At 35.9% G+C, this 27,869-nt stretch overlaps 3 protein-coding genes across 8 annotated transcripts in view; 2 read left to right on the top strand and 1 right to left on the bottom strand.

Moving 5' to 3' along the window:
- LOC127961666 (A-kinase anchor protein 13) overlaps positions 1 to 7,877 on the bottom strand; it is a 62,433-nt gene extending 54,556 nt beyond the window's left edge. For 4 of the 6 annotated variants that reach the window (XM_052560880.1, XM_052560882.1, XM_052560884.1 and 1 more), the window contains exon 1: positions 7,685 to 7,862. The gene's annotated coding sequence lies outside the window, so the exon portion shown is untranslated. Of the gene's footprint in view, positions 1 to 6,453; positions 6,822 to 7,684 lie in introns of those variants that run through there. The other 2 variants (XM_052560885.1, XM_052560881.1) reach the window with 2 other exon arrangements.
- Positions 7,878 to 13,136: 5,259 nt separating this feature from the next.
- On the top strand, positions 13,137 to 23,965 carry LOC127961358 (synaptic vesicle glycoprotein 2B-like). The gene is made up of 13 exons (XM_052560441.1): positions 13,137 to 13,292; positions 15,209 to 15,843; positions 17,511 to 17,691; positions 17,883 to 18,034; positions 18,281 to 18,414; positions 19,220 to 19,309; positions 19,458 to 19,571; positions 19,787 to 19,875; positions 21,313 to 21,477; positions 21,593 to 21,726; positions 21,838 to 22,041; positions 22,129 to 22,288; positions 22,458 to 23,965. Exons 2-13 carry the CDS (start codon positions 15,384 to 15,386, stop codon positions 22,639 to 22,641), a joined length of 2,067 nt encoding a protein of 688 aa, XP_052416401.1. The 5' UTR covers positions 13,137 to 13,292; positions 15,209 to 15,383; the 3' UTR covers positions 22,642 to 23,965.
- Positions 23,966 to 26,404: 2,439 nt separating this feature from the next.
- Positions 26,405 to 27,639, top strand: LOC127961842 (mesoderm posterior protein 2-like). Its single transcript, XM_052561112.1, has 2 exons — positions 26,405 to 27,100; positions 27,394 to 27,639. The coding sequence occupies exons 1-2, from the start codon at positions 26,405 to 26,407 to the stop codon at positions 27,445 to 27,447; spliced, it is 750 nt and encodes a 249-aa protein (XP_052417072.1). The 3' UTR covers positions 27,448 to 27,639.
- The last annotated feature ends 230 nt before the right edge of the window (positions 27,640 to 27,869 follow it).

Below are 27,869 nucleotides of genomic sequence, written 5' to 3'. Positions count from 1 at the left end.
ACATACACTCGTTTTCATCCTTCTCTTCACTCTATGAGGCAGAGGTCTCTAAACTCATCCTTTCCAGTCATCCTACTACTTGTCCACTTGATCCTATTCCAACTCATTTCCTTCAAGCCATTTCTCACAAATGCACTCACATCGTTAATTCATCCCTTCATACTGGTGTTTTTCCCTCAACGTTTAAACAGGCACTTATAACCCCACTTTTTAAGAAACCCACTCTTAACCCAACTCTTTTAGAGAACTACAGAACTTCCCTTGTACCTTTCATTGCTAAAGCACTTGAATGGGTTGTGTTCAACCAAGTCTCTGCCTTTCTCATACAGAACAACCTCTTGGACAGCAAGCAATCTGGCTTCAGAAGTAGATATTTGACAAAGACAGCCTTGCTCGCAGTTGTTGAAGGCTTCCAAATCTTCTGTACTTATTTCGCTGGTTCTGTATGCTGCTTTTGATATGGTGAACCACCAGATTCTCCTGTCAATCCTATTGGAAAATGGCATCTCAGGAACCGCATGCCAGTGGTTTGAGTCTTACCTCTCAGACAGCTATTGGGGTGCCTCAGGGCTCAGTTCTTGGACCACTTCTCTTCTCTGTCGTCATGGTATCACTAGGTTCTGTCATTCAGAAACATGGCTTTTCACATCACTGCTATGCTGATGACACTTGCCTCTAACCCTCATTCCATCCTGATGATCCAACGATAGCTGCTCGCATCTTAGCATATCTTACAGACACAGGCCTGTTTATATATATATATATATATATATATATATATATATATATATATATATATATATATATAGCTGCCTGTACTGTGCTAGGCTAACCAAGACTTGTGATTTGCACTTATATATTGTTGCTCTTTTGTTAGTTTTGACTGCTTTTATTGTCCTCATTTGTAAGTCACTTTGGATAAAAGTGTCTGCTAAATGACTCACTGTAAATGTAAAACAGTGCTGCTATATTTAAGGTGAAAGGATAAAAAGAGACAGCTAATAATATCCATCCTGATCATATTCTCCTGCACTCGATCTACCTTCCCTCTCCACACAATCTTCACATTTTACCTTTAATACCTGCTTTTGCAATGTAAATTACTTTGTTTTCAACATACTTCTCTTGTTTTCGTAGAGAAAGCATATCAGCACTTTACTTGAGAGGCATAATTGTGTAACTATAAGTTTGGTTTTCCAAAAATAAACCTTTACAACATCTTGCACATGTGTTTAGTTTTTGTAATCATAAATCTAACACATTTTTGTAAGGTTTATCCTAAAAACAAGAAAAAATAATAATTTGCCAATGCACAAGAAATTTAATTTAGGACCACATTTCTTAGTTTTGCTTCTAAACTAAATGCATCTTGCTTTAAGTCTAAGTAGATATTTTACTTAAAATCAAGACAATGGGTGTCACTAACCATACATATTTATGAAAATATTAACTTCATGCATGGTAAAATACACCATTCTTATCTATACAGAATGAGAGCGAAACACCTGGCTGAGCCTGAATGCAGTAATGACCATTGACTGCCTTTAAGTTGTCTAACATTTCAATTCAATTCACCTGCTGTAAGATGATATATACACAAGTTTATACTGTAAAAACTTGGTGATGCATGAGTTCATCTACATCAAAGGAGAAACATGGCTTCCCACCTTGAGGTGTGGCTTTTCTAGGTTCCTTTCATAATGTTCTACTGGACAAAGTAGAACATTAATTCTTAATTATTTTCAACATTGATAATAATGAGAAAAGTTTCTTTAGTAGCAAATCAGCATATTAGAATGGTTTCTGAAGGATCATGTGACACTTGAGACTGGAGTAATGCTTTGCATCGTAGGAATAAACTATATTTTAAAATAGAAAATAATTAAAATTGTAATTCAAAACAAAAAGATTGGCGTTAAATCTCATGCTTGAGCACTAGAGAATTACAAAAAAAATCTACCAGCATGTTTGACCCTCAAGCAAGGCATCCATCGCATGATGATCAATGGGGACCCTGCAATTAATGTCTTTAAGGCCTTTTTGAATTACATGCATCTGCGAAATTACAAATTATAATAATTCGATCTGACCTAATAATCAGGGCAGCTTATCTGAATTAGGAGATAATTATTATGTGTCAAGTCTCTGAATGGAAGCCCAAGAGGATTATGAGGGCTTTGGCTTAGGTAAACCTCAGTGATCAGCATAGTGCAATTTCCTATGGACTTTTGCCTGGCAGCACAGTCAATGTTTTAAACACGCAATGGCATGTGCTAGCCTTAATAGGGAAGAAATAATCAGCGCTGCATTAGTGCCTCAGGTGTGAAGATTTAATAAGTGGAAGTCTAAAATATTGCTGAAGTAGCAGCTGCTATTGTTTTGGTTTTTAATCTTTTTTGCCCCCAAGCGATATAACAAACTCTATATTAAAATCTATTTCCATATTAAACATCCCAATCAATATAGGGCTATACAAGATATGAATGAGTTTGTTTTCATCAGAGCAAATTTTGCATTGCATCACATCCAAACAGCTGATAAAAACATTAAAGCATCCATAAGCAGAACAAGTCCACCGCTTGGTGTCCCCTCATCCTCAGCTTTTTTTGTTTCAAACTGTTTTGGACTGTTGATTTGCTTGTAGATGGTGCATATTTCTATCCTGATTCTGAAAATAGTACGTTTTCACAGGAAAAAAAACTATATAGAGATAGACTTGTGGATCGAAGCAATGGTTTAAAATAAAAACATCATAATGATCAAATTGTTTCTTACAAGCACACAGCTTTTGGTTTCACAAGATGTCTTGTGGATTATTGTGATGTTCATTCTGACGGCTCCCATTCACCACAGAGTATCCATTGGTGAGCAAGTGCAAAATTTTTCAAAATCTGTTCTAGTGAAGTAAGTAATTCTTCTAAGTTGGCCATACCACGAATAGCCACATAAACAGGTTTAGATTATGGGTAGGGCAGTATTTTGTGGGTTTCAGGCATTATTCAGAATTGCTAAGGAAGCACTGAAACACACAGCATATGACCAAATTCAATGCAGTCGCTTGCCGATTAAGTGAGCAAAAACGTGACTGTACTATATTGAAAATTGCACAGCATCAGATAAATACCACTGTTTTTGTTGTGGTGTGACGTTGTTCAAACACATGGAACAGCAACACTCAATAGTGACATCTGATACTGGTTTCCCTCGCTGACACCTGATCATGACAATACTGAGCCTACTTCGTTTTTACATGTGAGAAAAGACTCCGCTAGATAACCCTGCATAAACACGTTTGGTTACAGCGAAGCTGGAAGGCACTAAGAAGAAATAAAAACAGAAATTGTAGTCCATTGACATGAGTATCAAGATTTGTTATGAATAACATTAAGTGCATTATAAATGTCAATAATTAACAATGAGTCATTAAAAATTCAGTTTTATAAATTGTCCTTCTGGGTGTGGAAACAGTGTTATTAAATGTCATTTGAGACATGAAGCTTGTTTTATTACGCTGACCTGAAAAGACCACACCTTCTGATCAATGCACCTTTTGAAGTGGTTCCTGATCTACTGCAGTTCAAAAGCTGTGGTGAATTCGTAACTGTTTGAATGTAGTTCTCCAGAGAGCCACATTGCAACGCTTGAGTAAGTGACTATATGTGTAGTGACTATATGTGTGTGTGAGTTTGTTTTTGGGGGAGGGTCACAGCTGAAACGGTGTAGAGGTGGAGCTTGATGTTTAACTACTTGGTTTGTTTGAATTTCCATAGCAACAATGACTGACACTTCTAAGCATGAGGGCCACTGTTCTATCCAAGACCATGAGATAAACGTTACAGCTGGAAAACCGCAGCATACTTATCAACATACCCATTAATAATCAGAATTCGCTTTATTTGCCAGGTGTGCACAAACACGGAAATCATCTGTTTAATCAAGAACTTTACCTGCCAAGACAAGCAGCACTTTTATTCCTCAAACACTTCTATTCAAATGTTTCTATTTTTTATAGAAATGTAATTCGTACATATCTTAAAATCGGGTTGGACACTTAAGAAGACTGGAGTAATGATGCAGAACATGTAGCTTTGCATCACATGAATGAATTGCATTAAAAAAAAAAAAAAAATGTGTGTGTGTGTGTGTGTGTGTGTATATATATATATATATATATATATCATGAATTAATTGCATAAAATAAAAATAATAATAAAAAAATAAATATATATATATATATATATATATATATATATATATATAAAAAATTTTCTTTTTTTTATGCAATTCATTCATGTGATATATATATATATATATATATATATATATATATATATATATATATAGAAAACAGGTATTTTAAATTGTAATAATAACAAGCTAATTCTGTATTTTTTATCAAATAAATGCAGCCTTCACCTTTAAAAATAAAGGTTCCAAAAGGGAGTTTTTGCAGGGATGCCATAAAAAAAACTATGCATGTACAAACTTTATTGTCGGACCAAGTTTGAAAAATTATCTTGCATCACAGCATGTTTTTTCACAATTTCTACCACGCAGATCACCAGATTTTACAATCTCACATAACAAAATAAAAGATTTCACAATAGACAGAGAGAAAGAAAAATATGATTCCTGGAATTTTGATGCCTTATTCTATTCTAGGCCAGCCTGAAGCACTGTGTCTTTTAGTCTCATTTGATGAAATCTTGGGACTTGGGCACTGATAAGAGGATAAATGTACAATTCATTATTCAGCACATGATTCAACTCAGAAACAATACTATAGCCTGCCTTATCAGACAACACATATACCTTTTAGAGGCTGCCCTCAATCTTTGAGCAAATCTTTATTTGTTTTTAACCTAACAGACAAGCTCATGGTCCCAGACATGAAGAACAGTATTTTCAGCACCCAAAAGAACCTTTCAGCAAACAGTTCCTAAAAGAACCATGTTCTTTCTTAGTGTGAAGAACATTGTAATAATCTAAAGACCCCTTGTCCACTACAAAGAACCTTTTGTGCAAAGGAAAGCTTCCACAAATATTTTAAAAGATTCTTCACAGGAACATAGAATCCAATAAAGATACTTAAATGGGTCATGTGACATTGTTAAAAAAAAATATATATATATTGGTGTATTTGGTGTAATGCAATGTGTTTATGTGGTTTAAGTTTCAATAAACACATTATTTTCCACATACTGTACATTATCGTTTCTCCTCTAAGCGCTGCCTTTCTGAAATGCGGCGACTTTTACAAAGCTCATCGTTCTGAAAAGCGAGGTGCGCTCTGATTGGCCAGCTATCCAGTGCACTGTGATTGGCCGAATGCCTCAAGTGTGCGACGGAAATGTTACGCACCTCACCATACTGTGATGACGTCACCCGGCACGACCGGACAAAAACAATAAAACTCATTACAAACGAATCATTTGTTTGCATCCAGTGGGAACATAATTACGGATTATAATGACTTGCACTGACTTTTTACATGTTGCAAATGCGTATTGCGCCGCATAAACATAAAACGATGTCAGCATTTGTGATCGGAGAAATGACAAACAACAACTGCTACTCTACACTGCTCACCATCAGTGGCAAATTCTACAATATGAAAACGTACTTACAGACTGTGAGTCAGCTTTATTTGTCAGTACACCGGCATTGTAGGGTACTCTCCCTGGAAACAGACCTTGCCCTCCGTAAAAATGCGCTGCATACGATCTGAATATTTGGGTTGAACTGTTCTGGAACAGTGCTGTAAATAAACTTAACCACTGATTTCCAGTTGTGTCTTCTTTTAAAAGGCCGAAACAAAGATAGCTTCACTTTCACAACAAAAACACACAGTGTCTACACAACATGATGTCACAACAGCAAGAATAAAAGTTACACCTTTCTTTGTGTGAACATTTGGGTGGTGTTATGCAAATCTTCCAACATAGTGACGTAGACGTGTAGGCGTGTTAAAATGAGGCGTTTTAGGAGGACGCAGATTAATCTTAACTTTTATAAAGAATATCTCTTCGGGTTTTAGACTTTACTCTTTGCCACTGTAGGGGTCTTATCTATTCACCAACAGCTAGTAACACTCCAAAGAGAAAGGAAAACGTGAAATCACATCATATGACCACTTGACCAGAAAGACATCGAAAAAATCATACCGACCCCAAACATTTGGACAGTAATGAATAATGTTCCATCTTGTGGTTCACTCTTGACAGCTTTACAGCTGGTACAGCTTTGCACTTCATGTGACATATGACTCTATGATGTAACTTTAAACTTGAAACACATTTAAACTACTCAAACGCACCTTTAAAAGATATTCCAAATTAACAGTCTGCTGCCAATCAAACCGCTAAATTTGCACCACAGGTTTTTTTTTTTTACACATAAATTCCACATGCATTTCTCCTCACATTTTAACAAACTCCTCAGACGACATCTTACCTCAGATCTCAAGTACTCCAAGCGGAGTCCAACAGAGCTCATAGATCCATTATTTCAGCATATTACGTCAATCAAACGAACCAAAAAGCACACCTGAATCTTCATGCATCTCCAGAGCATGGCAGGTCAGGTCACAGCGTTGATTACTGCCAGCTAAATGCGGCTTTGTGTTTGGCAGCAGATAAGAGCTGTGTGATGTCATTGGTGGGGGAGGACGAGGAGGCTGTGGCTCAGGTATCTGTTTCCATGAGCACTTGAGTAACAGAGGCCTGATGCCTGTCTAGTTAATGTTCTCCTACTTGATGCTCTCAAAACCTGCTGTTTTTTGCTGTTTGGTCCTGCTCTTTTACTCCCTCAGGGAACGGTAACCTATTTATGTGTCAACATTTACCTGTATTGCCTTACTAACATCACATTTTAATAACTGAAGGAGGAAACCCTGGCAAGAAACACTAAAAACAACACACATAATTAATCAATAATAGAAATCGATTGGTCAGTCCACCAGAGATTGAGAAACTAAGCTTCAAGGAAGAGTTTTCGCATTAGTGGTTTGACTTTCAATTAAAGCAATTCATTTTCATTTGAAATCGCAATACATGAGCCAAGTAAATAAATAAATAAAAAAACAAACTTCCATCTAGATGTAAGCCTATGTTTCATATATAGCTCGGTTAAGACGCATTATTTTTCAGATAAAAGATGAAAATAAGAATAAAACGCAAAAGAAAACCTGATTAAACTTTTTACAAGAATACATGTGAATTATGAAGACAGTGGCTGAAGTCACTGATAATGAATGTAAATGAACTTAATAACTTGAAATTTACAGCTTAGATATACAGCTATAGATTACAGCTTTAAAAAACTACTGGTATTTTATTGTGGATTTAAAAATCTCCTCAATTTTAGGTCCTTAAAGATAAAAGAAAAAATATTTAAAAAAATCATCAATCTGCAATTTTTTTATATACGTGTTTTGTATGAGCACTCACTGATTAAAACGCTAGGCTTTATGCACCTGCTGACTTGACTTTTGAGTCAAATTCAATTTCCTTATTAAAAAAACTGATAAGCCGCCTGACAATAAACATGGGGAAATATAAAACCTGTTTTGATGTTTGCCTTGTTAAAAGCACGTCCATAATAATACATGTCGGATGAATCCAGAAAGTATAACTAAACAAAAGCCTTTATATTTCTCCAAGTATGCATGAAATAAACCTCTTACCTCCTAAATAAATAAGTCTACCTCCGTATCTTGTCTTTAGGACGCATCAGGATGCAAATAAACTGGAAACAGGTCCGATGAAATCCACGTTTCATGATACTTTCTGAGGAAGCATATTAACCTGTGAACTTCAACCAGTGGGAGTCAAACGCAAATGACCAAAAAAAAAAAAGCGGTGGCCCAGACAACCGAATCCACCATCGAGACGCATTGAAATCTTAGGTCGTTTTTTCCTTACTACAGACGTTTATACACTGAAAAGCATAATCATTTGTTTTTATTATTTATAAGGAATAGCACCTGACATTCAAACAAAAATCCGCTCTAGTAATCTCTATGAAATTATCACACAAGATACTTTATTTTGTAACCACAATCGACTGTGATTGGCCCGTTTCGATCAGCGATTAGAAAAGTATCAGGTATCAGGAGACATCGGTGCGTCAGCAGCGATTTTGATAATAACTTAGGTTTCTAATACTGGTAAATTAGTATCATGTTTTTGATTATTTAGCCTTATGCAATCACAATATACTTTTTAGTTTGAGGATGTTAACAGCTGAATGTTTTTAATAGGATTTGTCATCAGAAGGTGTTTTAGTTTGCTGCTCCGCCTCCTGGCGATAAATAAATAGGCTGCATTTCGGTGCATTTCATCAATAGACTACTGTCGAAGTTAAAGGGTGCCCTTAAGATATTATTAAAATAAAATTTAAATTCTAAATGTAATTATTTAATTATCCTTTCCAGTCAGAAATCAATACATTAATTCATTTTCTAATTAGGGTGAATTGCTCTAAAGTGGGGCACGGCCTAATGTGGGTTTTTTGTTTGTAGCTCCCCCATAAATATATATATATATATATATATATATATATATATATATATATATATATATATATATATATATATATATAGGATGAATTGCCCTAATGTGGGACTTTTTTTTTACATTTCAGATTTCTGTGACAAATTGCGATGTGTAACCAAAACATTATTTTTTTTGTAATATTATATATCCTTCTGCTTTTCTTATTAAAAAAAAAATCTTGACTTTTTTTCTGTGGAAAAATAAAACTGAATCTCATGTAGTTTTTGAACTTTTAATTATTTTATATTTTTTTTACTTTGAATGCAACTTTTAATTAAAAACAAATATTTTAGAAAAATGACAATGTAAAAGCTAAATTATTTTATATTTATTTTATTTTTTTAAATTACTTAGTAATATGTTTAAAAAAACAGTATAAATTTATTTTCACACATTCAAATATACAGCTATCAGCAGTGTCCCCAAAAAAGGGTCATTATATCCAGGGTCCAAAAATGTTTATCAAAACATATCCAAGATATCTTGCACTAAAACAATGAGAGTCTAGATTAAAAGTTTAATGTGAAACAGTCAAAAGTGCTTACGTCTGACACTATTAACCCTTTAAAAACAAACAACATTTCCAAAACATACTATTTGCATTTATATGGCATTGCTTCTGTGCATATAGTCAATAAAAGTTCAGGGGTCTCTGAATAATGAGCTCCATGATCCTCGATGTGTGTTCAGAAAGACCCGGCGACCCTTCTCTCCCCCCAGCAGAGTTCTGCTGTTAGATAAATAAGGAAACACTGAAAGAAAAGACTCTTCTCTCTGTGTCACTCTGAACTGCACTTCAGTGCATTTGCAATAGCCAGAGCAGGGGGAAACGTGAAGTGAATTTCAATATCCCGTCTGCAGTCCATCGCTCCCAGTCTGCCAGCAATGAAGAGAGATGGGAAACAAGCTTGGCACAATGAAGTACATTGCCAGCTTTGTCCTGTCACAAAAGCTGTTTTGTACACTGAAGGACTTGCTGGAGGAGGAAAGTAGCGGTGGCAGGGTGGGCTGGCAGAGTTGATTCATGCAGAGTTGGGAAGTTTCATGGTTGTTAGTTGTGTTTTCCACTTTATTATGCATTTAAATATTTCTACTGGTGAAGATTTAGCTAAACAAGTTTAATGTAAGTTGTAGAGTATCCTTTTTAGGAAAAAGTGACATTTTGTTTCCTTCACTCACTAATACTTATATAATTAACGATAGTTAATATTGAATAATATTGAAATATTATTATTATTGTTTTATAGATCTGAGTCTGTTTTGTGTGTAAAACATGTCATGTTGTTTCACGTTGTTGTTGTCATGTTGTTATTGTCATTTCTTTCTGGTCAATATCAATATTTTGTTATATTCCTCTCATTTGAAAATGTTCTTTAAAGGTGCGTACATTATTTTGGTTAATTAATTTATTCCATTATTTCATTCCATTATTATATTGTTACATTACCATTCAAATGTTTGGGGTTGGTAAAATCTTTAGTTTTAGAAGAAAGTCTCTTATTCTAACCAAGGCATCTTTGCTCAAAAAGGTAAAAATAGTAATACTGTGAAAAAATTTTACAGTTTAAAATAACTATTTTTTATTTTATTATTTGAATATATTTTTTAAATGTTACTTATTTTAATGAATTTTCAGCATCATTACTCCAGTCTTCAGTGTCATTCTAATATACTGATTTGCTACTAAAGAAATATTATCAGTGTTAAAAAAAATCTGTTGGGCTGTTTAATATATAAATATATATATATGTGTAATATATTGTAATATAAGTATTTAAAACGATAGGTAGTAAACTGAAAAATATTTAATAAATAATAAGGTAACGTTCCATTGCTTTCCTGTCTTTCCGCAGAGAAACACTAGATGGCGACTTTCTCTTTCACTTTGTAGCATATAATGCGTATGAAGTCAATTTTAAAAAGCTTAATGTCTCCGAGGAACAGATACGCCTTCAAAATAAAAATGTCAGTCAGTTTAATCTCAATCTCAAACTTAACACAACTGTAATTATTTATCATTAAGCAAGCATTATCTAAAGAAATCAAGTATTTTACTTGGGTTCATCACTTGAGGCTCGTACACGTCTGTCAGTCAGGTGACTGGAAACGAGGTCACGCGCCAATCAGCTTCCATGGTTTTGATTGGAAAACAAGATCGACAGAGGAATACTGACCAAGTATGACACCAACACAAACAGTGATTCAATGGAAGATATTTCCCCTTACTTACTTACATTATCATTTACAGGCAGCTGATCCTAGTTCATTATTCAGAATCAGAAGAGCTTTATTACAAAGTAGTGTAGTAATGAAGTGTCCCCAACTAAGCAAGCCAGAGGCGACAGCGGCAAGGAACCAAAACTCCTTCGGTGACAGGATGGAGAAAAAACCTTGGGAGAAACCAGCTCCATCGGGGGGGCCAGTTCTCCTCTGACCAGACGAAACCAACAGTTCAATTCCAGGCTGCAGCAAAGTCAGAGGATTGTGCAGAGGACTCACCTGTGTCCTTGATGAGGCCGATGACTATAGTGTCATCTGCAAACTTCAGGAGCTTGACAGAGGGGTTCTTTGAAGTGCAGTCATTGATGTAGAGGAACACAACCCTGAGGGATGTGAGTTTGCTCAGCCTCACTAGCTGCTGTCTGTCTGTCAGGAAGCTGGTGATCCACTGACAGATGGAGGTGGGCACAGAAAGCTGTGACAGTTTGTCTGAGAAGGTCAGGCATGATTCCCGTAATTCCCAGGTCTGTCGAGGTGTTGCAGGATGTAATGCAGTCCCATGTTGACATGTCATCCACAGACCTGTTTGCTCAGTAGGCACTGAAGAGGATCCAGCAAGGGTCCAGTGATGTCCTTCAGGTAAGCCAGGACCAGACGCTCAAGTGACTTCATGATCACAGATGTGACAGCAACTGGTCTGTAGTCATTATGTCAAGTGATTTTGGACTTTTTTGGGATGATGGTGGAGCGTTTGAAGCAGCAGGGAACTTCACACAGCTCCAGTGATCTGTCAATGATCTGTGTGAAGATGGGGGCAAGTTGGTCAGCACAGATTTTACGACAGGCAAGTGAAACACTGTCTGGGCCTGAAGCTTTCCTAGATTAAATGAAAGAAAAATGAAATTTAAATTAAATATTAAATGAAATTAATAGGAATTAATAGGATTAATTAAATTCATTTTAATTAAATTATAATACAGAATAATAGTGGATTAACACTTTTAATTATTATTGCAAATATAAAAATACATGTTTTAAGATGAAAACAGTTTTAGATTTTAGTAGAAATTTTAATACATGTAATTCAAAAATTAAATTAATAGGGAAAATAAAAATAAACAAATTTAAACAAAATGATAATGTGGATTAATAATGCAATTTCAAATTCCTATGATTAAAAAAATTAAATAATTTAAATTGAGTTATAATATGGTTTAATAGTGGAAATTTTAAGACGGAGAACAATACGACAAGGCACATCAACCATATATAATAAGAATATTCAACATAAATAAAAATAATTACGCTCACGTAAAAAATAACAACAGTGAGGGGAAAAAAATCTACAAGGATCAAGAATCAATACAAGAAGTACATAAAGACACCAAAGCAAAATACATACATACATAAAAAAAAAAATTGAGATGGAGAAACGAGCTTCAGTTTTTGTGGAACTTTAACTTTTGATTTTAATACCTGTGATTCAAAAATGTAATTAAATTATAATACGATTAATAGTGGAACTTTTAACACGTAAGTTAAATTGGCTCCTGCAGGTTCTTTAACTAAAAATTGCAGTTTGATTATAGCCAATGACATGAAAACAAAACAAACAGCAGTTTTAGCAAAATTTCGGATTAATTGGTCACGACACGACATATTATGTGGTCTGCCATTTGACGAGGTTTGAGAATAACTGTTTTTAAACCATGGATTTGTGGAAGTGAAGCTGGTCTTACAGTAGATCAACTGCCCATAGGAAGTTTAGATGAACTGGTGGGAGGGAAAAGTAAAGAGGCGGAGCAAGCAGAGAAAGCACAAGGAATATGATCTAAAAATAGCCAATGGTTCTGTTGGTTTGGTGCTAATCCTCTTTGCAGCAGAATTACTGACTGTGGGATTAGGCAGCTTTACTGTGTGCAAGAAATCTACCCTCCATATACTGTCCCGGACCATGATGTACAAACTAGCTCTGAGCATCACCGGAAATGGGCATTTTACTTCAGCTTCTAGTTAAGCCATACTCTGTCGCTGATGTCAGCCTGAGAAGGAAGTGATGTCAGCATCCTTCTGTATGTCATGAAGGAACATCATACAGTATGTTAATAAAAAAAATTAAAAACAATCTGTGTTTTATCTAGTCAAATGTTTTTTCTCACTTAATAACTTCTCAACTGATATTTAGCATTAATGCATCATAAGCATGTGCGCTAAAATCATTAATGTACATACATGATTCTAACAGTATTCCGCTCCCCAAAACATGCAATAGCATCCGCTTTGGACTAGTGTGGTTTCATGTGTTCTTCAAACTGGACTCTACCATTTGTTTGGGCAGCATCAAGTGTAGGGAGAGTTCATCTGGATGAGCCGGTCGACCCATAATCCTCTGGTCTCCCAACAGCCTCCTGTTAAGGTGACATGTAGGGCTTGCCTTCTGAAACCCTGCCAGGATTTTCCTTTGGATTTTTAAAATTCATATCAAATACCATTACACTTAAAGGAATACCAATTCTGGTAAGTTCATTTAATTTAATTTTAACTTTAAGGCTATAAAATTACTTTCAGAACCATTACTTTTAAATCATGCCTGTATTAAGTGATGTGAATGCTTCACATGTTGGAAGTCGTGCGAATGACAGATCACAGTATTTGACTACATCCGTGTGGATCACAACAATGGAAACCATAAGCAGAGATTAGAATCATACTTTGAAAGTGTTGCATGCTTGTATTTTGCAGATCTATAAAGCTGATGGAAAAGGCTCATGACACGTTGCCTGTCATTGTGTACAACAGATTGTTTATTGACTTTTAGCCATTGACATTTTTGGTCCTGTCTTGTCCCCCAATGAAAATAGCTATTAAAAGATGTTAAGTGTGTTTTTTTTTACATTTAGCTTCAAAGCAAACTGCAGCCTGATATACGATTATATAATAATACTTTTTTCTTTAAAATCAAAGAACCTCGCACAGCTGAATCTGTAGCAGGTACATCAAATAAGCATTCAAAAAACTGTATATATAAGAAAATATAATATAACTAATTTATCATATAAAATTTTCCAGTTCACCAATAAAAAAAAAAAAAATCTTTCAAAGATTTTAATAAACAATGTCAGATAATGACAACAAACAATTAAAATGCCAAATATATCTGAATGAAGTATGTTGTTACAGGGTTAAAGGTGACTGCCATGAGGCTATAGGTGACATGCTTAAGCAAACTTGCCCTTCAGACTTGCCCTCTATTAACTACAGTCTCCTCCCTGTGACATCACTAAAGACCCGCCCACACCATGTGCACTTTCAGCCATATAAGGATATATCACCTGACCGAGAGGATGTCACAAATGAATTTATATCTATATAGATATATATATACATATACAGTACAGACCAAAAGTTTGGACACACCTTCTCATTCTAAGAGTTTTCTTTATTTTCATGATTATTATTTATAATTCAATAAAAAACAATTTTTTGTTTAATTTCATGTCTTCTACTCACAGTCATTTTAATAATGTGAAAGGACATGTATGTGTATACCAGTTCAGTATGCAGAACATTGTAAACGGATAAATGTCGTGATCTAATCACATAACAGTTCCTACAGACCTAACTGCATGCATTTGCTAGGTTTATTTTAGTTTATTTTGTCACAGTACAAAAGTCTAAAGTTACGTGACTCCCATCTGGGGCCGCCAGATCATGATGACCGGGTCGAGACGGGATACTCAGTGAAAGTAAATGTGTTCTCTCAGTAATCTCTTTTCTACTGTTTTTAATGTTTGGGCAAGGGACAACTGTCAGTGTGCACAGGGATGAATGGTTTTGCTCCAGGACTTATATTCTATTATGCTACACACATTTGATTATTTTATCAAGAGACATGTTCATCACTCTCTGAATTTAATCTGGCCTTCTGGGAATAAATAAAATTAATCTGTTTTTAAAATGGATTAAATCACAGCTCTCACTTGCAAAGCGGGAGAAAATACAGCACATGTCAGGGCACAAGAAAAGCAGTCTGTCTTTATATTACTTAGACTTTTTGATATTGTCAGCATCTTTATTCATTGCTAAACAGACACACATGAATAAAAGCTAAAAAGCATAAAAGCTGCAACATTTTGTTTCCAGTCATGCCAGTCATTCATCAGTATATTACAAATACACAAGTAAGTGTTAAATATGAAATACTTTGTATTGTCGTGAGCAGGCTGTCTCATCTCTGGTGTGTTCAGATCAAATGGCTTAGCCTGGGTAACTAGGGGGCTTTTAAAGAGGTCTGTTTTTTTTCTATAGCATCCCACTGAATGGACTGCACATCTGTGTTTCACAGCCAGGTTTTCGCTCACGTAAAGTTAAATCTATAATCTTTCCTTAGTAAGACTGATTAACCTATCTTTCTAATGTTCATTTTCTTTCAGGTGCAGCATGTGGCCTTGTGTAGAACCAACCAAAGGGAACTAACTCATTGGCCTTAACTTAAATCAGGTGCAATTAATATTTTAAGACCTTTTTGGATTTGGAACTATCTCCAAAGACTCAGAGATTTCTGTGGATTATGCTAATTTAGCTGTTTTGGAACAAATTCGATCCAAAATGGATGACCCTTACCAAAACAATATAAACCAGCAGGGAGAAACATATCCCACATATGGAGGAGGAGAGTACACTTACCCCTATCAGACTGACTACCCTCCTCAGGAGGAAGAAGATGCTGCTAGTGATGTCACCGAGGGGCATGATGACGAGGATCAGATGTACGAGGGCGAGTACCAGGGCATCCCTCATCCGGACGAGATCAAGGAGGCACGGAGAGCCGCCCGGAGGGAGGCCCGCATGAAGACCAGGATGGCAGCTGAGGTGGAGGAGGAAACGTTGCCTGATCAATACGAGTCCATCATGGAAGACTGCGGTCACGGCCGCTTCCAGTGGACCCTCTTCACGGTGCTGGGTCTGTCCCTGATGGCTGATGGGGTGGAGTGCTTCGTAGTGAGTTTCGCCCTGCCCAGTGCTGAGAAGGACATGTGCCTGTCGAATGCTGACAAGGGCATGCTGGGTGAGTAAAGGAGTCAGCCTTATTTCTAAACAGACAATATCAGTTTGATGAGTATTTGTTTGTAGGAAAGCCCAACTGAAGAATTAGACTGGAGTAATAATCAGTGCAATAAATTACATTTTAAAATATTAAAATAGAAAACTGAAAATATATTCCAATAGTGAATAGAAATTTCAAATAAATGCTGTCTTTTTTCTTTGTTATTTTTACTTTCCATACATCGAAGAAATCCAAAAAATATTATGCAGCACAACTATTTTGAACATTTAATAATAGGAAGGAATATTTCTTAAGCACTAAATCAGCATGTTAGATTACAATTCAGCTTTGCATCACAGGAAAATAGAAAGCAGTCATTTTTAATTGTGATAATATTTTGTAATATTACTGTTTTTACTATATTTTTCATAGAGCAAATGTCAGATCCCATGTACACCCTGAAATATATCTTCCACTACTGTACAAATGAGAATGTTTCTTTGATCACGTGCCATAGTAAGAGTAAGAGAGAAGCAGGAAACGTTTCAATCCGGGATGAAAGTAGTCTGCTGTCTACTACTGTGTGTAATCCACAGGGAGGTTCACAATCCCTGCCACGTGCCTGATAATCACTTATCCCATTCTCTAATTAGCCATTTGAGACTGTGTGTGTGTACGTGTGTGTGTGTGTGTGTATGTGTGTGAAAGAGAGAGAGAGAGTAGCAGACCATTGATAAAGGCAAGTAGAGTTAGAGACAGGGTGTGTAACATTCAGATTCTTTATGAAGTGCCCCATAATGGTTAATGAAAGGTTCATATTTCAGTTTTGGGAGTCCCCAGCAACAGGTTGACACGCATGCAAGGTCGAAAAAACACTTTCACTGTCTTAAAATATGCATTTATTTTTACCTTACTTGCTCAACAACTCCCAAACGATTCACTCAACGATTAATTTTTTCAAATCCCTCCATTGCATAACGCTAATCCTCTGTGATTGGTCTGATTGTTCTCATTTTTATTTCATTATGCCTGTAAGGCCTGATAAAGCAGTGTTTGTGAGCGCAGTGCTGCTTTGTGTACAGCGTTACCGGGGAAACCACTATTTTTACCGCTCCAAAAGCTGAATCTAGAGGCAAAGAAAGAATTTGCATTTTCATTCAGACCAACAAATGGGCGGGCAATATCCTAATGTTTCATGCTGATGTCAACATGAACCGGCTTGAGATTCGTTTTAAAAATGACTCTCAATTATTCAGACTCGACTCTTTCTTTTGAGAGACAAATAACTTTATACACGGTGGACTTTCAGATTTAAAACTTTACAGGATGTTTTTCATTCACTTAGAGCTGTGTTACACACTGCATGAAAGGTCATTTCCAAAAATCCATAATAGGAGCACTTTATATATTCATTGTGATGAAGAGCACAGATTTGTCCAAACTAGTAAATACAATAGCCTACCTCAAGAAGTGATATTTCACACAAAATTGAAATTCAGTCATCACCTATTCATCCTCATATCATTCCAAATAAATATCACTTTCTGTCTTCTGTGAGACAGAATTGAAAAAAAAAAAAAGGAAACTGTTGTTTTCGATGTTTGGTTTCAGATATTGCAGAAGTATGAATGTAATGATTTTTGTGTTCTTGTTCTTCAGTAGCTGACTGTGTGGCTCTGTGTGCTCAGGTTTAATAGTGTACGTGGGGATGATGATCGGCGCTGTCCTGTGGGGCGGTCTGGCTGATAAACTGGGCAGGCGACAGTGTTTACTCTATGCACTGGCCATCAACTGCATCTTCTCCTTCCTGTCCTGTTTCGCACAGAGCTACGGCTTCTTCATCTTCTTCAGACTCTGCTCAGGAATTGGGTGAGTCTCTCTGAAAGCAGCAGGAAAAGATTCATGCATATACACTTTGCAGTCACTGATACTATTTAGTTTATTTTTTCAGTGTTGTTTGTGCAGACTCCTGTACCATATATTTCAGCAATAAGGAAATCTCTTAGCTTTATGGTAAAATGAAATGAGATCATGACACAGTCTCTGATGATCTCCTGCAGGATCGGTGGCTCAATCCCTATTGTGTACACGTACTACGCTGAGTTCCTGCAGATGGATAAGAGAGGAGAACATCTCAGCTGGCTGTGTTTGTTCTGGATGCTCGGAGGACTGTACGCTTCCTTCACCGCATGGGGAATCATCCCACATTATGGTCATTCATCATGAATCATAATTCCTTGCTAATAATAATGGCATTTAAGTAAAAGCACACTTGAAACAAGAATTGCAGTGAGCAAAGAACTGGTTATATTCTATTTAAATGACCTTGTAGCAGAAAGAAATTGTGTTTAAATCCAAAATATTATTATAATCTGTCTGGATGTAGTTGGACCTTTCCGAAACCACTTGTCATGTTTCTTTTGAGGTTTCTGAGGGTTTGGGTTGTTTTTTGTCACAGGCTGGGGTTTCAGTATGGGGACAGAGTTCCAGTTCCACAGCTGGAGGGTGTTTGTGCTGGTTTGTTTCCTTCCCTCTGTGGCTGCTCTCGCTGGGCTGGTGTTCATGCCAGAAAGTCCCCGTTTCCTCCTGGAGGTAATATGATAGTGCAAGCTTTCCTAGTAGGGCACACAGGATTGTATCCTATTTGACATCAGTTTATTTTGATTTAGATATTTTTTGGATTGTTTCCCCTTAAGATCCAAACATTTTTTTTTTCATCTTCCTCTCAAAATCCAAAATTTTATAATAAAAAAAGTAATAAAAGGTATTTTAGTTGATGATATCCATTGATAGAGTGACACATTAACATCATGACAAATTAATAATTCTGAGTAAAACACACTGTGCACAGTGTCCTTTATGAAAATCTTTATTCAGATGCCATGATAATACAAAAGTGCAGTGCATAATAAAAAAGTGCACAGACAAAACAATTTCAAGATCACATCACCATTAGTGTCTAATAAAATAAATGAGCAAATATAATATTAGATAGTTAGATATTAAAGTAAATTTTATTAGCTGTTGTATTGCCATACACTACTTTGAGTGTTATAAAATGATGTACTGTACACAATAAAGTATCTTTATTGACATTGATAATCCAATGAAGAGCCTTGGACATCCATGGATTTGAATGTTCTTCAAAATGGTTCAAGCACTGTTCACTGAAAGAATCTTTGGGGAACCAAAAATGGTTCTTGTTTGCAAAAACACCTTTTTGAAGTCTTTATTTTTAAGAGTGTACCTATTGTCAAATTGGCATATTTTGAAGGCATAAAGTATATTCTATTTGTATAAAATGTATTATAATGTATTATAATGGTTGCATACCCTGCTAAAAATCCCTGTGCTACACAAAATTCAATCTTTTTGTTGTTGTTGTTGTGAATTTCAGACTGCAAGACACGACGAGGCCTGGATGATCCTGAAGCAGGTCCATGACACCAACTGGAGAGCGAAAGGAGAGCCAGAGAGAGTGTTTCAAGTAAAGATGTCCATTTTAAACTAAATAACAGCAAAGCAGCTCATATCTGTCTCTGTGATGAACTTAGTGAATCGGTGACACCTGATCAATCCTGTTATGTAGCTCAGTTTACATGGCCTAATCTATTAAATAAATCCCTCTCTTTCAGTTTTCACAGATCAAAATGCCTCATGCACAGGATGACGAGTTCATAGAGATTCAGAGTGAAACTGGCACTACCTTCCAAAGATTCATGGTCCGACATATGACCCTGGTTAAACAGGTAAGCACCATTTGAGCTAAAGACCTGAATGATTGCTAAAATGTGAGGCTTGTTGAGGAGAGGTCAACCGTTACTTTTCTTTGGGTTCAGAATTACAGTTTTTGTCAGATGATAGTCTTTTGGCAGATAATAAAAGCATTGAAGCATGCAATAAAAATATTAGATGTTCATTTTGCTAAAGCAAATGCAGTGTTTGTTTCCCTTGTTCTCCAAAGGTCATAAAGAACATGCTGTCACTCGCCGCACCAGATCTCAGACTCCATGGGTTGTTCATTGCCATTGTGTGGTTCACAATGGCCTTCAGGTAAGCAGCTCTCGATAGAGCAGCTTCGTAGCAGATATAGTGAGCTTCACGCTATCTACTATCCTAATAGTCAGAGAATCTCATAAATCATTGTTTTGAAATGTTCTACATAGTACATATCAGAATGTTTAAAATAGTGCTGTCAAACAATTAATCGCGATTACTGTATTTTCCGGATCACACTTTTTTCATAGTTTGACTGGTCCTGCGATTTATAGTCAGGTGCGACTTATTTATCAAAATTAATTTGACATGAACACATTTGAATGTGTATATATTTATATGAACAATATCATATATGAATATATTTTTATATTTAAAAATAACATATTTTTCTTAAATATATACATGCATGTGTGTGTATTTATATATACATAATAAATATACGCAGGACACACATATATATTATGTAAATAAAAACTTTTATTTTGGATGGGATTAATCGCGAGTAATCATTTGAAAGCACTTAAACGTAGTTAAATAATAGTTCAGAATAGTTCAAATAAAAAAACATAAATGTACAAATACATATATAAATATATAAATACATAGATATACAAATGCAATGTTAATAAAATAAGTTTTAATATTTATATAAACTACATTATTTAATAACACTACACTTAATAACACTACAGTTTAAACATTTGGGGTCAGTAAGATTTTATATGTTATTGAAGGTTTTTTATGCTCACCATAGCTCATTTTGTTTGATCAAAAATAGTCAAAATCTGTATTACTGTAAAATATTTATTTATGAAGGGGTTAAGAATTATTTGTAGAATAAAGTTAAAAGAAGAGCATTTATTTGAAACAGAAATCTTGGACGGTTTTATTTATTTTTATATAATTTTTGGACTGCACTATGCATCTCAGCAGTGGAAGTCATCATGGTTGGGTTAATTTCAAGAGCACTGAATGGGAGAGTACCACAAACATCTATATAGATATAGATATAGATATAGGTAGCATTCCAATTTCCTCAAATAGCAAAAGAAAAACTCCATGATAGTGTTTTCCTGACTTTTGAGAGAGACGGTAGATAACGGCAGTCAAAAGAGAGAACGAAGTCCAATTTTCTGTCCCTCTTATAGACACTGCATTAAAAACAACCTCACAATAGCATTAACAATTGTTTTTGTAATTTGATGCAAAGGTGATATGTTACAAAGTATAGTGTTATAAATATACATACATAAAAAAAACATTCTAAATATAAGAAAAGCCTTTGAAGATTTACAATACTGATGACCATTAAACACGTCATCACAGTCTTGTGAAAATGGTCCATTGTGATTGTCTTTTTAAAATTGCTGGTATAAGATTTCTTTAGTTGCCAGCATGTAAATGATGATCTCTCTGTAGGTTTTAAACAGAGCAAAGGGACTCCTTTAACAGTAATCAACCTACAGCATTAATTCATCTTCCACCACACAGCTATTTTGGCCTGGGAGCGTGGTTTCCTGACCAGATCAAGTACCTCCAGTTTGAAGAGTACGAGTCCAACGTCAAGACCTTTCATCGTGAGAAAGTGGAACACTTTCATTTCAACTTCACTCTGCAAAATCAGGTCCACAAGGAGGGCGAGTACATCTATGACAGGTACATTTATTTATTCATTTACAGCATCACACATATCTCTCTGTCTTGATATCAATGATGTTTTATAGAATAAAGCACTATTGCAGGTAAATTACTTTGCAAACTTTGCATGCAGGTTTATCGACATAGAAATAAGAAACGTGAAGTTTGAGGAATCACTCTTTGAGAACTGTTATTTTGAGGACATCAGATCAACGGACACCTTCTTTGAGAACTGCACTCTTAAAGACACGGTGTTCTACAATACTGGTACTCAATCCATACATCTTTTGTGCATCTATTATACATTAAGCTTCAGCCCGTTCGATTTCTGAATGATTATTTGGGGTTTCCTTTCATTAACCGACGCGTTTCTCGCAGACCTGTGGGAAGATTCCAAGTTCATTAACTGTAAGCTGGAAAATACAACGTTTCTGCACCCCAAAATTGGCTGCCATCTAAACTTCCAAGAGGAAAATGACATCCTGATCTATCTAGTCTGCTTCCTGGGGAGTTTGTCGGTAATACCGGGCAACATCGTAGCAGGTCTGTTAATGGATAAAATAGGACGATTAAAAATTATAGGTGAGTGGTCACACAAAACTGTTATGGCTTTGTCGATACCTTTCAATGTGTTTATAGTATCCAAATGAATTGTGTGTGTGTTTGCAGGGGGATCCATGTTAGCCGCCGCTGGTTGCACGTTCTTCCTGCTCCTGTGCTTCAGTCAGTGGGCTGTCGTCTTCTTCCAGTGCCTGTTCTTCGCAGCCGGTGCTGCAGCTTGGAACGGCATTGAAGTCGTCACAGTAGAGCTCTATCCAACCTCAAAAAGGTACAAAAGATCCATTAGACATCTCCGATACATAATAAAATTCATACAAGGTAGATGCCTTTAAAAACAGCCTTTGAAAACTTTATTAAAATGGCATTGACTTGTTAAACTACACTCCCATTCGAAACGTTCCACACTGTGCTCACTCATCCATCGTTTGCGTCCTCAGAGCCACAGCTTTCGGTGTGCTGAATGGCACATGTAAACTGGGAGCTATCATCAGCACGTTCATCTTCGGCAAGGTGATCGGCATCACTAAGATCATCCCCATCATCCTGTCCTTCTCTTCGCTAGTGTGCGGAGGACTGCTAGCGTTTAAGTTACCTGAGACACGAGAGGTCATTCTTCAGTGAAAAAAGCCAAACTCCTCAAGGCCTCTGTGTTTGGTCCAGCAGGACACTGGATGACCGCGTGCTGGACTGCAAAAGGGCTGAATGATGTAAAGCTGATATGGTGTCATACTAGAACCACTGTACTGTAGTATTACAAGTCATAGCGCAGATATGTGACCCTGGAGCACAAAACTAGTCATTAATAGCATGGGTATATGGGTCAAAATTATAGATTTTTCTTTTATGCCAAAAATCATTAGGATATTAAGTAAAGATCATGTTCCATTAAGATATTTTGTAAATTTACTTCTGTAAATATATAAAAACGTAATTTTTGATGAGTAATATGCATTGCTAAGAACTTCATTTGGACAAATTAAAAAAATTTTTTTTTTGCTTCCTCAGATTCCAGATTTTCAAATAGTTGTATCTCTGTCAAATATTGTCCGATCCCAGTAAACCATACATCAATGCAAAGCGTTTTTTATTTTTATTTTTTTATTAGCTGTCAGGTGATAAATCTCAATTTCCAAAATTGACCCTTATGACTGGTTTTGTGGTCCAGGGTCACATATTTGTTTAAAGTGTTCACAGGGGCTATATTTTGAGTAAGGTTTGGAAATATATTTGCAACATTTATACAAACGAATTAGATCTGAGCGTCATCATGGAATTCACTTTTTTATATTGAAACAAATAATAACTTTTTAACTGTAAGTTCAACCTTTAAATGAGATCTCTGCATTTTACTTGTATTTAATATGTAAAAAATTTAGTTATTTTAGTTTTTCTGGTGCAAAAATCTTTACACCAACTTCATCTGCTCACCAGCTTTTGGTAATCCGCTAGTTTTTCTTGTGTTGTATTTGCTAATGCTGTGGTATATGCTTATTTCACATTAGATAATTATATTTTCACTGTGTTTTAACTCTAATGTTCTTTGATTCTCATCTTTTCAATTACTGTTTGTCATGCCTTTTAATTGGAAAATTTTGAAAAGTTTGTGTGAGGCTAGATATTTTTACATTTGACTTATGTGAAGTACGCTCATTTCCTTTGAGAAAATTTGTAGATTTTTAAACAAATGTGAACAGTTATTATGAAAGAATGGCTCAAAAAATAGTAGTCTTAAAAGTTCACTTTTGTCCACAGAAAAGTTTATTCAGATAGATTTTATTTTAATAGGTCAGCAATGATTAAATGCTGTAAAAGGGCCTCCATAGCAAATCTGTATAGCTTTATGTCAAATCTTTTTGTATTTGTTACAAATGTAAAAAAGATGAAAAAATCTAATTGTTTTTCTGGTTTTTGATGTTGAGAAAATAAAATATAAAACCTAATTTTACTTCTGTTTTTCAGTGACTGATGTTCTTTCTCAGCCCAGTATGTTAAAAATGGGAAAGAAAATGAGAAGCCAGTGTTTAGGTCTTTATTTTAAGTTCCCATGATTTTCTGTGAGCATGGAAAGGCACTTGTAAAAACAAAGCCAGGGCTCAGGTGTGAATCAGTCACACCTCTTGTGATGCTCATTTACTCATGCAAAGGTGTGAAACAAAATCCAGATAATTATTTAACCAGATTTGCTTGATTATTAGTTACTGTGCATTCTTGTAAAAGCTAAATATGCTTTTTTATATTTCTTATATTCTTAAGTTCCTCTAGTTATTCATTCAGAAAACCATCATTAGCATTATTTTTCAGTGATGTCAAACAGGCAATTTGGATGTGCACTGATAGTTTTATTCTCTACTTAATAAATCTACACTGATAAAATGGTTGTCATGTTTCAAACCAAGGTTGTGAAAAGCTCAATTTTGCTAGGTCTTGCCAGAACACAGTAAAAAAATATTTTTACCCAGTAAAAGTACAATAACTAAAGTCAAAACTGATATTTCCAAATGTAAAAATGTATTATCATGCATGCTCCCACTGCAAAAACAAGCATGAGGAGCAGACATTTGACTTGTGGTTCTGTGGGAGTTTGATAGAAGCTTGCAGAAGTGTGGAAAGACACACACAGATGGCAGCTTCACTCATTCTACTGCAGTACTGAGGTGCCAAATCTAGCACGCTGCTCATTCACTCTCACACCACAGAAACACAGAGAGGTCACAGCACACTGGGGTCAGAGGATCCATTCTCAAGAAGTGGATCTGGAAGATTTGAACAGTTATCTGGTTCCATTAGCTACATCTGGGCAAGGACAAACTGGTCAAAAACTATTATGCTATGATAACAAATGCTCGTTTCTATTATTTGGAAACCTCAGTGCTGCTGACATGATAACACGATTGAAAGTTATTAGATATGGATAAGTTGTTTGGTGGGACTGATTTAATTTTCTGGTGCGATTATGTTGACGTCATCACATCTGTTCATTGCAAAGCTCGCGGCTTATTTAAACTTCTGCAGCTCTGTGAACTTTTATTTTAATTGAGATGTATTATTATTTTCCTTTCGAGGATTTTATTTTAATTTTGGGGGGGTCTGTATATACACTTTCTTTTTCTGCGTTTACATCATACGTCATACGTCATCGCTAAGAACACACGTTCTAAAAATGCGATCGAATTTTCCAAAGTGCAAAGTTGCGTTCAAGACTCTCCAGAAATTTAAAGGCATTTTTTTTTCCAGAAAAATCCAGTGTGAAGACTCAAGTCGCTCAGAATAATATAGAAAGCACATAGCAATTATTTTTTATTACATAAATGCAGCCTTGGATTTTTATCATCTCCTAACTTTTTAGTGATAGTCTGTAGGCTACATTATACATGTAATAAATTTTATTTTAATATTTTAATCAATAAAAAAAAAATATGTAAGTCTAAATAAAAATAAAAAGCTTATATTTATAACTATAGCCAAAACTGATCTATCAGCCTGATAGGCTACAAATCGTTTTATTTATTTATTTATTTTTGTATTCTGTACTAATTATCACTTTGAATCTGTGAATGAGACCCACTTCACTGACCACAGTGACTATATCTACCACAAAACTGCAAAACTGGTCACCAGTCTGTGTGAATGTCACACCTCAAGTGCAGTCTGCTAATGGAGTTTATTAAGCATCATTAACCACAATTAAGGTCAATTATGCTGCTTAGCTCTTTGAAATACAACCCCATACAGACAGCAGGCAGCAGTTATGAATTATTAGGCTGGGGACTGGGACCATATATTATCTATAACTTGCTGTAGGCTGCTTCTACTGAGAGTGGGAATCATCAAATTTAGATTAAGCTCAACTGTTTTACCTTACTAGTTTAACCTAAATCTAAAAGATATAAAAATGCTACTGAAACAGCAAGCTGATTTGCTGCTCAAGAGATATTACTTCTTACTATAAAAGTTAAAAAAGTTGTGTTGCTTAATGTTTTGTAGAAACCATAATGCATTTTTTTTCAGGATTCTTCACTGATTAGAAAGTTCAGAACAGCCTTTGTTTTTATATCTTTTGAATTATTTAATAACTTTTTTTAAATCCTGTTTTTTTTTGTGAATGAGTTTCTTAGATCTATTAAAATCATTTTTATCATGGTTTGGTCAGTTGCACAAGATGAGCTTTCTGGGAGAGTAAAGCTGCACTAGTTTGTTGTTTTGAAGAGGAGTCAAAATTCACACCTCTGCTCCTGCGGCCTCTCCGAGTCTTTCCCAGACAGATCCAGGCCGGGTCCTGGGGTCTGAGAGACAGAGATGGCTACCGTAGGTCTGCAGAGGTGTCACCTCGCACCTCTGAGTCCAACATATAAACCTCCAGCCCTCAGTCCAGCCTTCATTCAATATGGAAAGCTTAAGCCACAGCCAGCAGAACCAGTGGAGCTGTTCAAGCTCAGAGTCCGAGTTTTACAGCGTTTCCTCTCCAGACACTGTCTCACCGGATCCCTCCATGTACCGGGGCATCGCCCCATCCCACCGGGTGCAGCTTGCATGCTCAAAACCAGTCAAACCTGCAGGTGTCGTCAAGAATAAACGCAGATTAAGGCTGAAGAACCCAAGCGAGCAACGACAGAATGCCAGTGAGAAGGAGAAGCTGAGGATGAGGGATCTGACCAAAGCTCTCCACCATCTCAGGACCTACCTGCCTCCATCCGTGGCTCCCGTAGGCCAAACCCTGACCAAGATCGAGACGCTCCGGCTCACCATAAGCTACATCTCATTCCTGTCTTCTCAGCTGGGTCTCGGTGAAGAGGAGCTGAACCACAGGAAGAACAGGAACTCCAGCAGCTGCTCCTGTTCTCCAGAGATTGTTGGTTATTTTCAGTATATGGCTGGAGATTGGGTTGAGCAAGGACATGGTCACAGTGACTTTGATGGACAGTATGAGGGTTGCTCTGGTCATGCAGAGCACTGTGATGAGGTCAACATGGATCAGTGTGCTGGTTCCTCACAGCAGCATTCAACAGAGCAAAACTTCTCTGCACATGTAGACGGCTTCCTCCAGTCACAACAGTGTGCTCAAACATCACAGACATACCAGGTATGTAAATACCCTTGCAGTAACGCAACTGATCCTCCAGGTGTCGCAAAACACCAGGTTGAAGATCATTGGCATGTGTTCATATTTTTAGATATTGCTAGTGTATCTGGTCACTAATTTCACTTTTCAAAACTTTAAATAACCAAAACCTTCAGGAAATTAATAAATACATGTTATAATGTAATATATATATTGTTATGAGCTCGCACTTTTGAAAATGAACAAATCAAGCAAACAAATTTCATTTAAGGAATTGTACTCTAACCAATTATGTATTTAATCCTCTGTTTCAGGTTTATGGCAGAAACTTTGGCTATCATCTTGTTCCTCAAGCTTACTGGAGCTGAATCAAACACCCAATGCAAGACTGGTGCCTACTACTGTAGTGTGTACAGTAAATGGATATTGTTGTTTGGCTTGTGAAAGCAATAAATGTGAATCAAAGTTAATCCTGTTATTCTTATAATTTAAGATATAAGTGTTATCCTTGTCCATCCTATGTAAATACAAAACTATATTTGATACGTATTTATAATAAAACGTGCATTATTAATAATAGTTTATCTTTTCCTGTTCTTTTTCTTGTTCTCTATACACTGGTGTTTCAGTCATGTTGACTACAATAAAAAATATATAATATATTTTGCAACACATGTCCTATCAGGTAATGAAAAGTTGTACACACACTTGTGGTCTTCATCCTCACTTGAACACTTGACTTGGGCCAAATACAGGAAATATGTCATTTAAGCAGTCAAATGATCAAGTG

This window comes from Carassius gibelio, chromosome B7 (genome assembly GCF_023724105.1).
Source record: "Carassius gibelio isolate Cgi1373 ecotype wild population from Czech Republic chromosome B7, carGib1.2-hapl.c, whole genome shotgun sequence".
Classification (NCBI taxonomy): domain Eukaryota; kingdom Metazoa; phylum Chordata; class Actinopteri; order Cypriniformes; family Cyprinidae; genus Carassius; species Carassius gibelio.
The sequence above is the reverse complement of the archived record's forward strand: the minus strand, read 5'-3'. Positions and strand labels throughout refer to the sequence as shown.

Bases quoted from the DNA above. Each gene is read 5' to 3' on its own strand.
- LOC127961358 (XM_052560441.1), top strand. From the start codon at position 15,384: ATGGATGACCCTTACCAAAACAATATAAACCAGCAGGGAGAAACATAT. The intron at 15,844-17,510 runs GTGAGTAAAGGA...CTGTGTGCTCAG, and splicing joins TGCTGACAAGGGCATGCTGG to GTTTAATAGTGTACGTGGGG. The intron at 21,478-21,592 runs GTACATTTATTT...CTTTGCATGCAG, and splicing joins GGCGAGTACATCTATGACAG to GTTTATCGACATAGAAATAA.
- LOC127961842 (XM_052561112.1), top strand. From the start codon at position 26,405: ATGGAAAGCTTAAGCCACAGCCAGCAGAACCAGTGGAGCTGTTCAAGC. The intron at 27,101-27,393 runs GTATGTAAATAC...CCTCTGTTTCAG, and splicing joins AAACATCACAGACATACCAG to GTTTATGGCAGAAACTTTGG.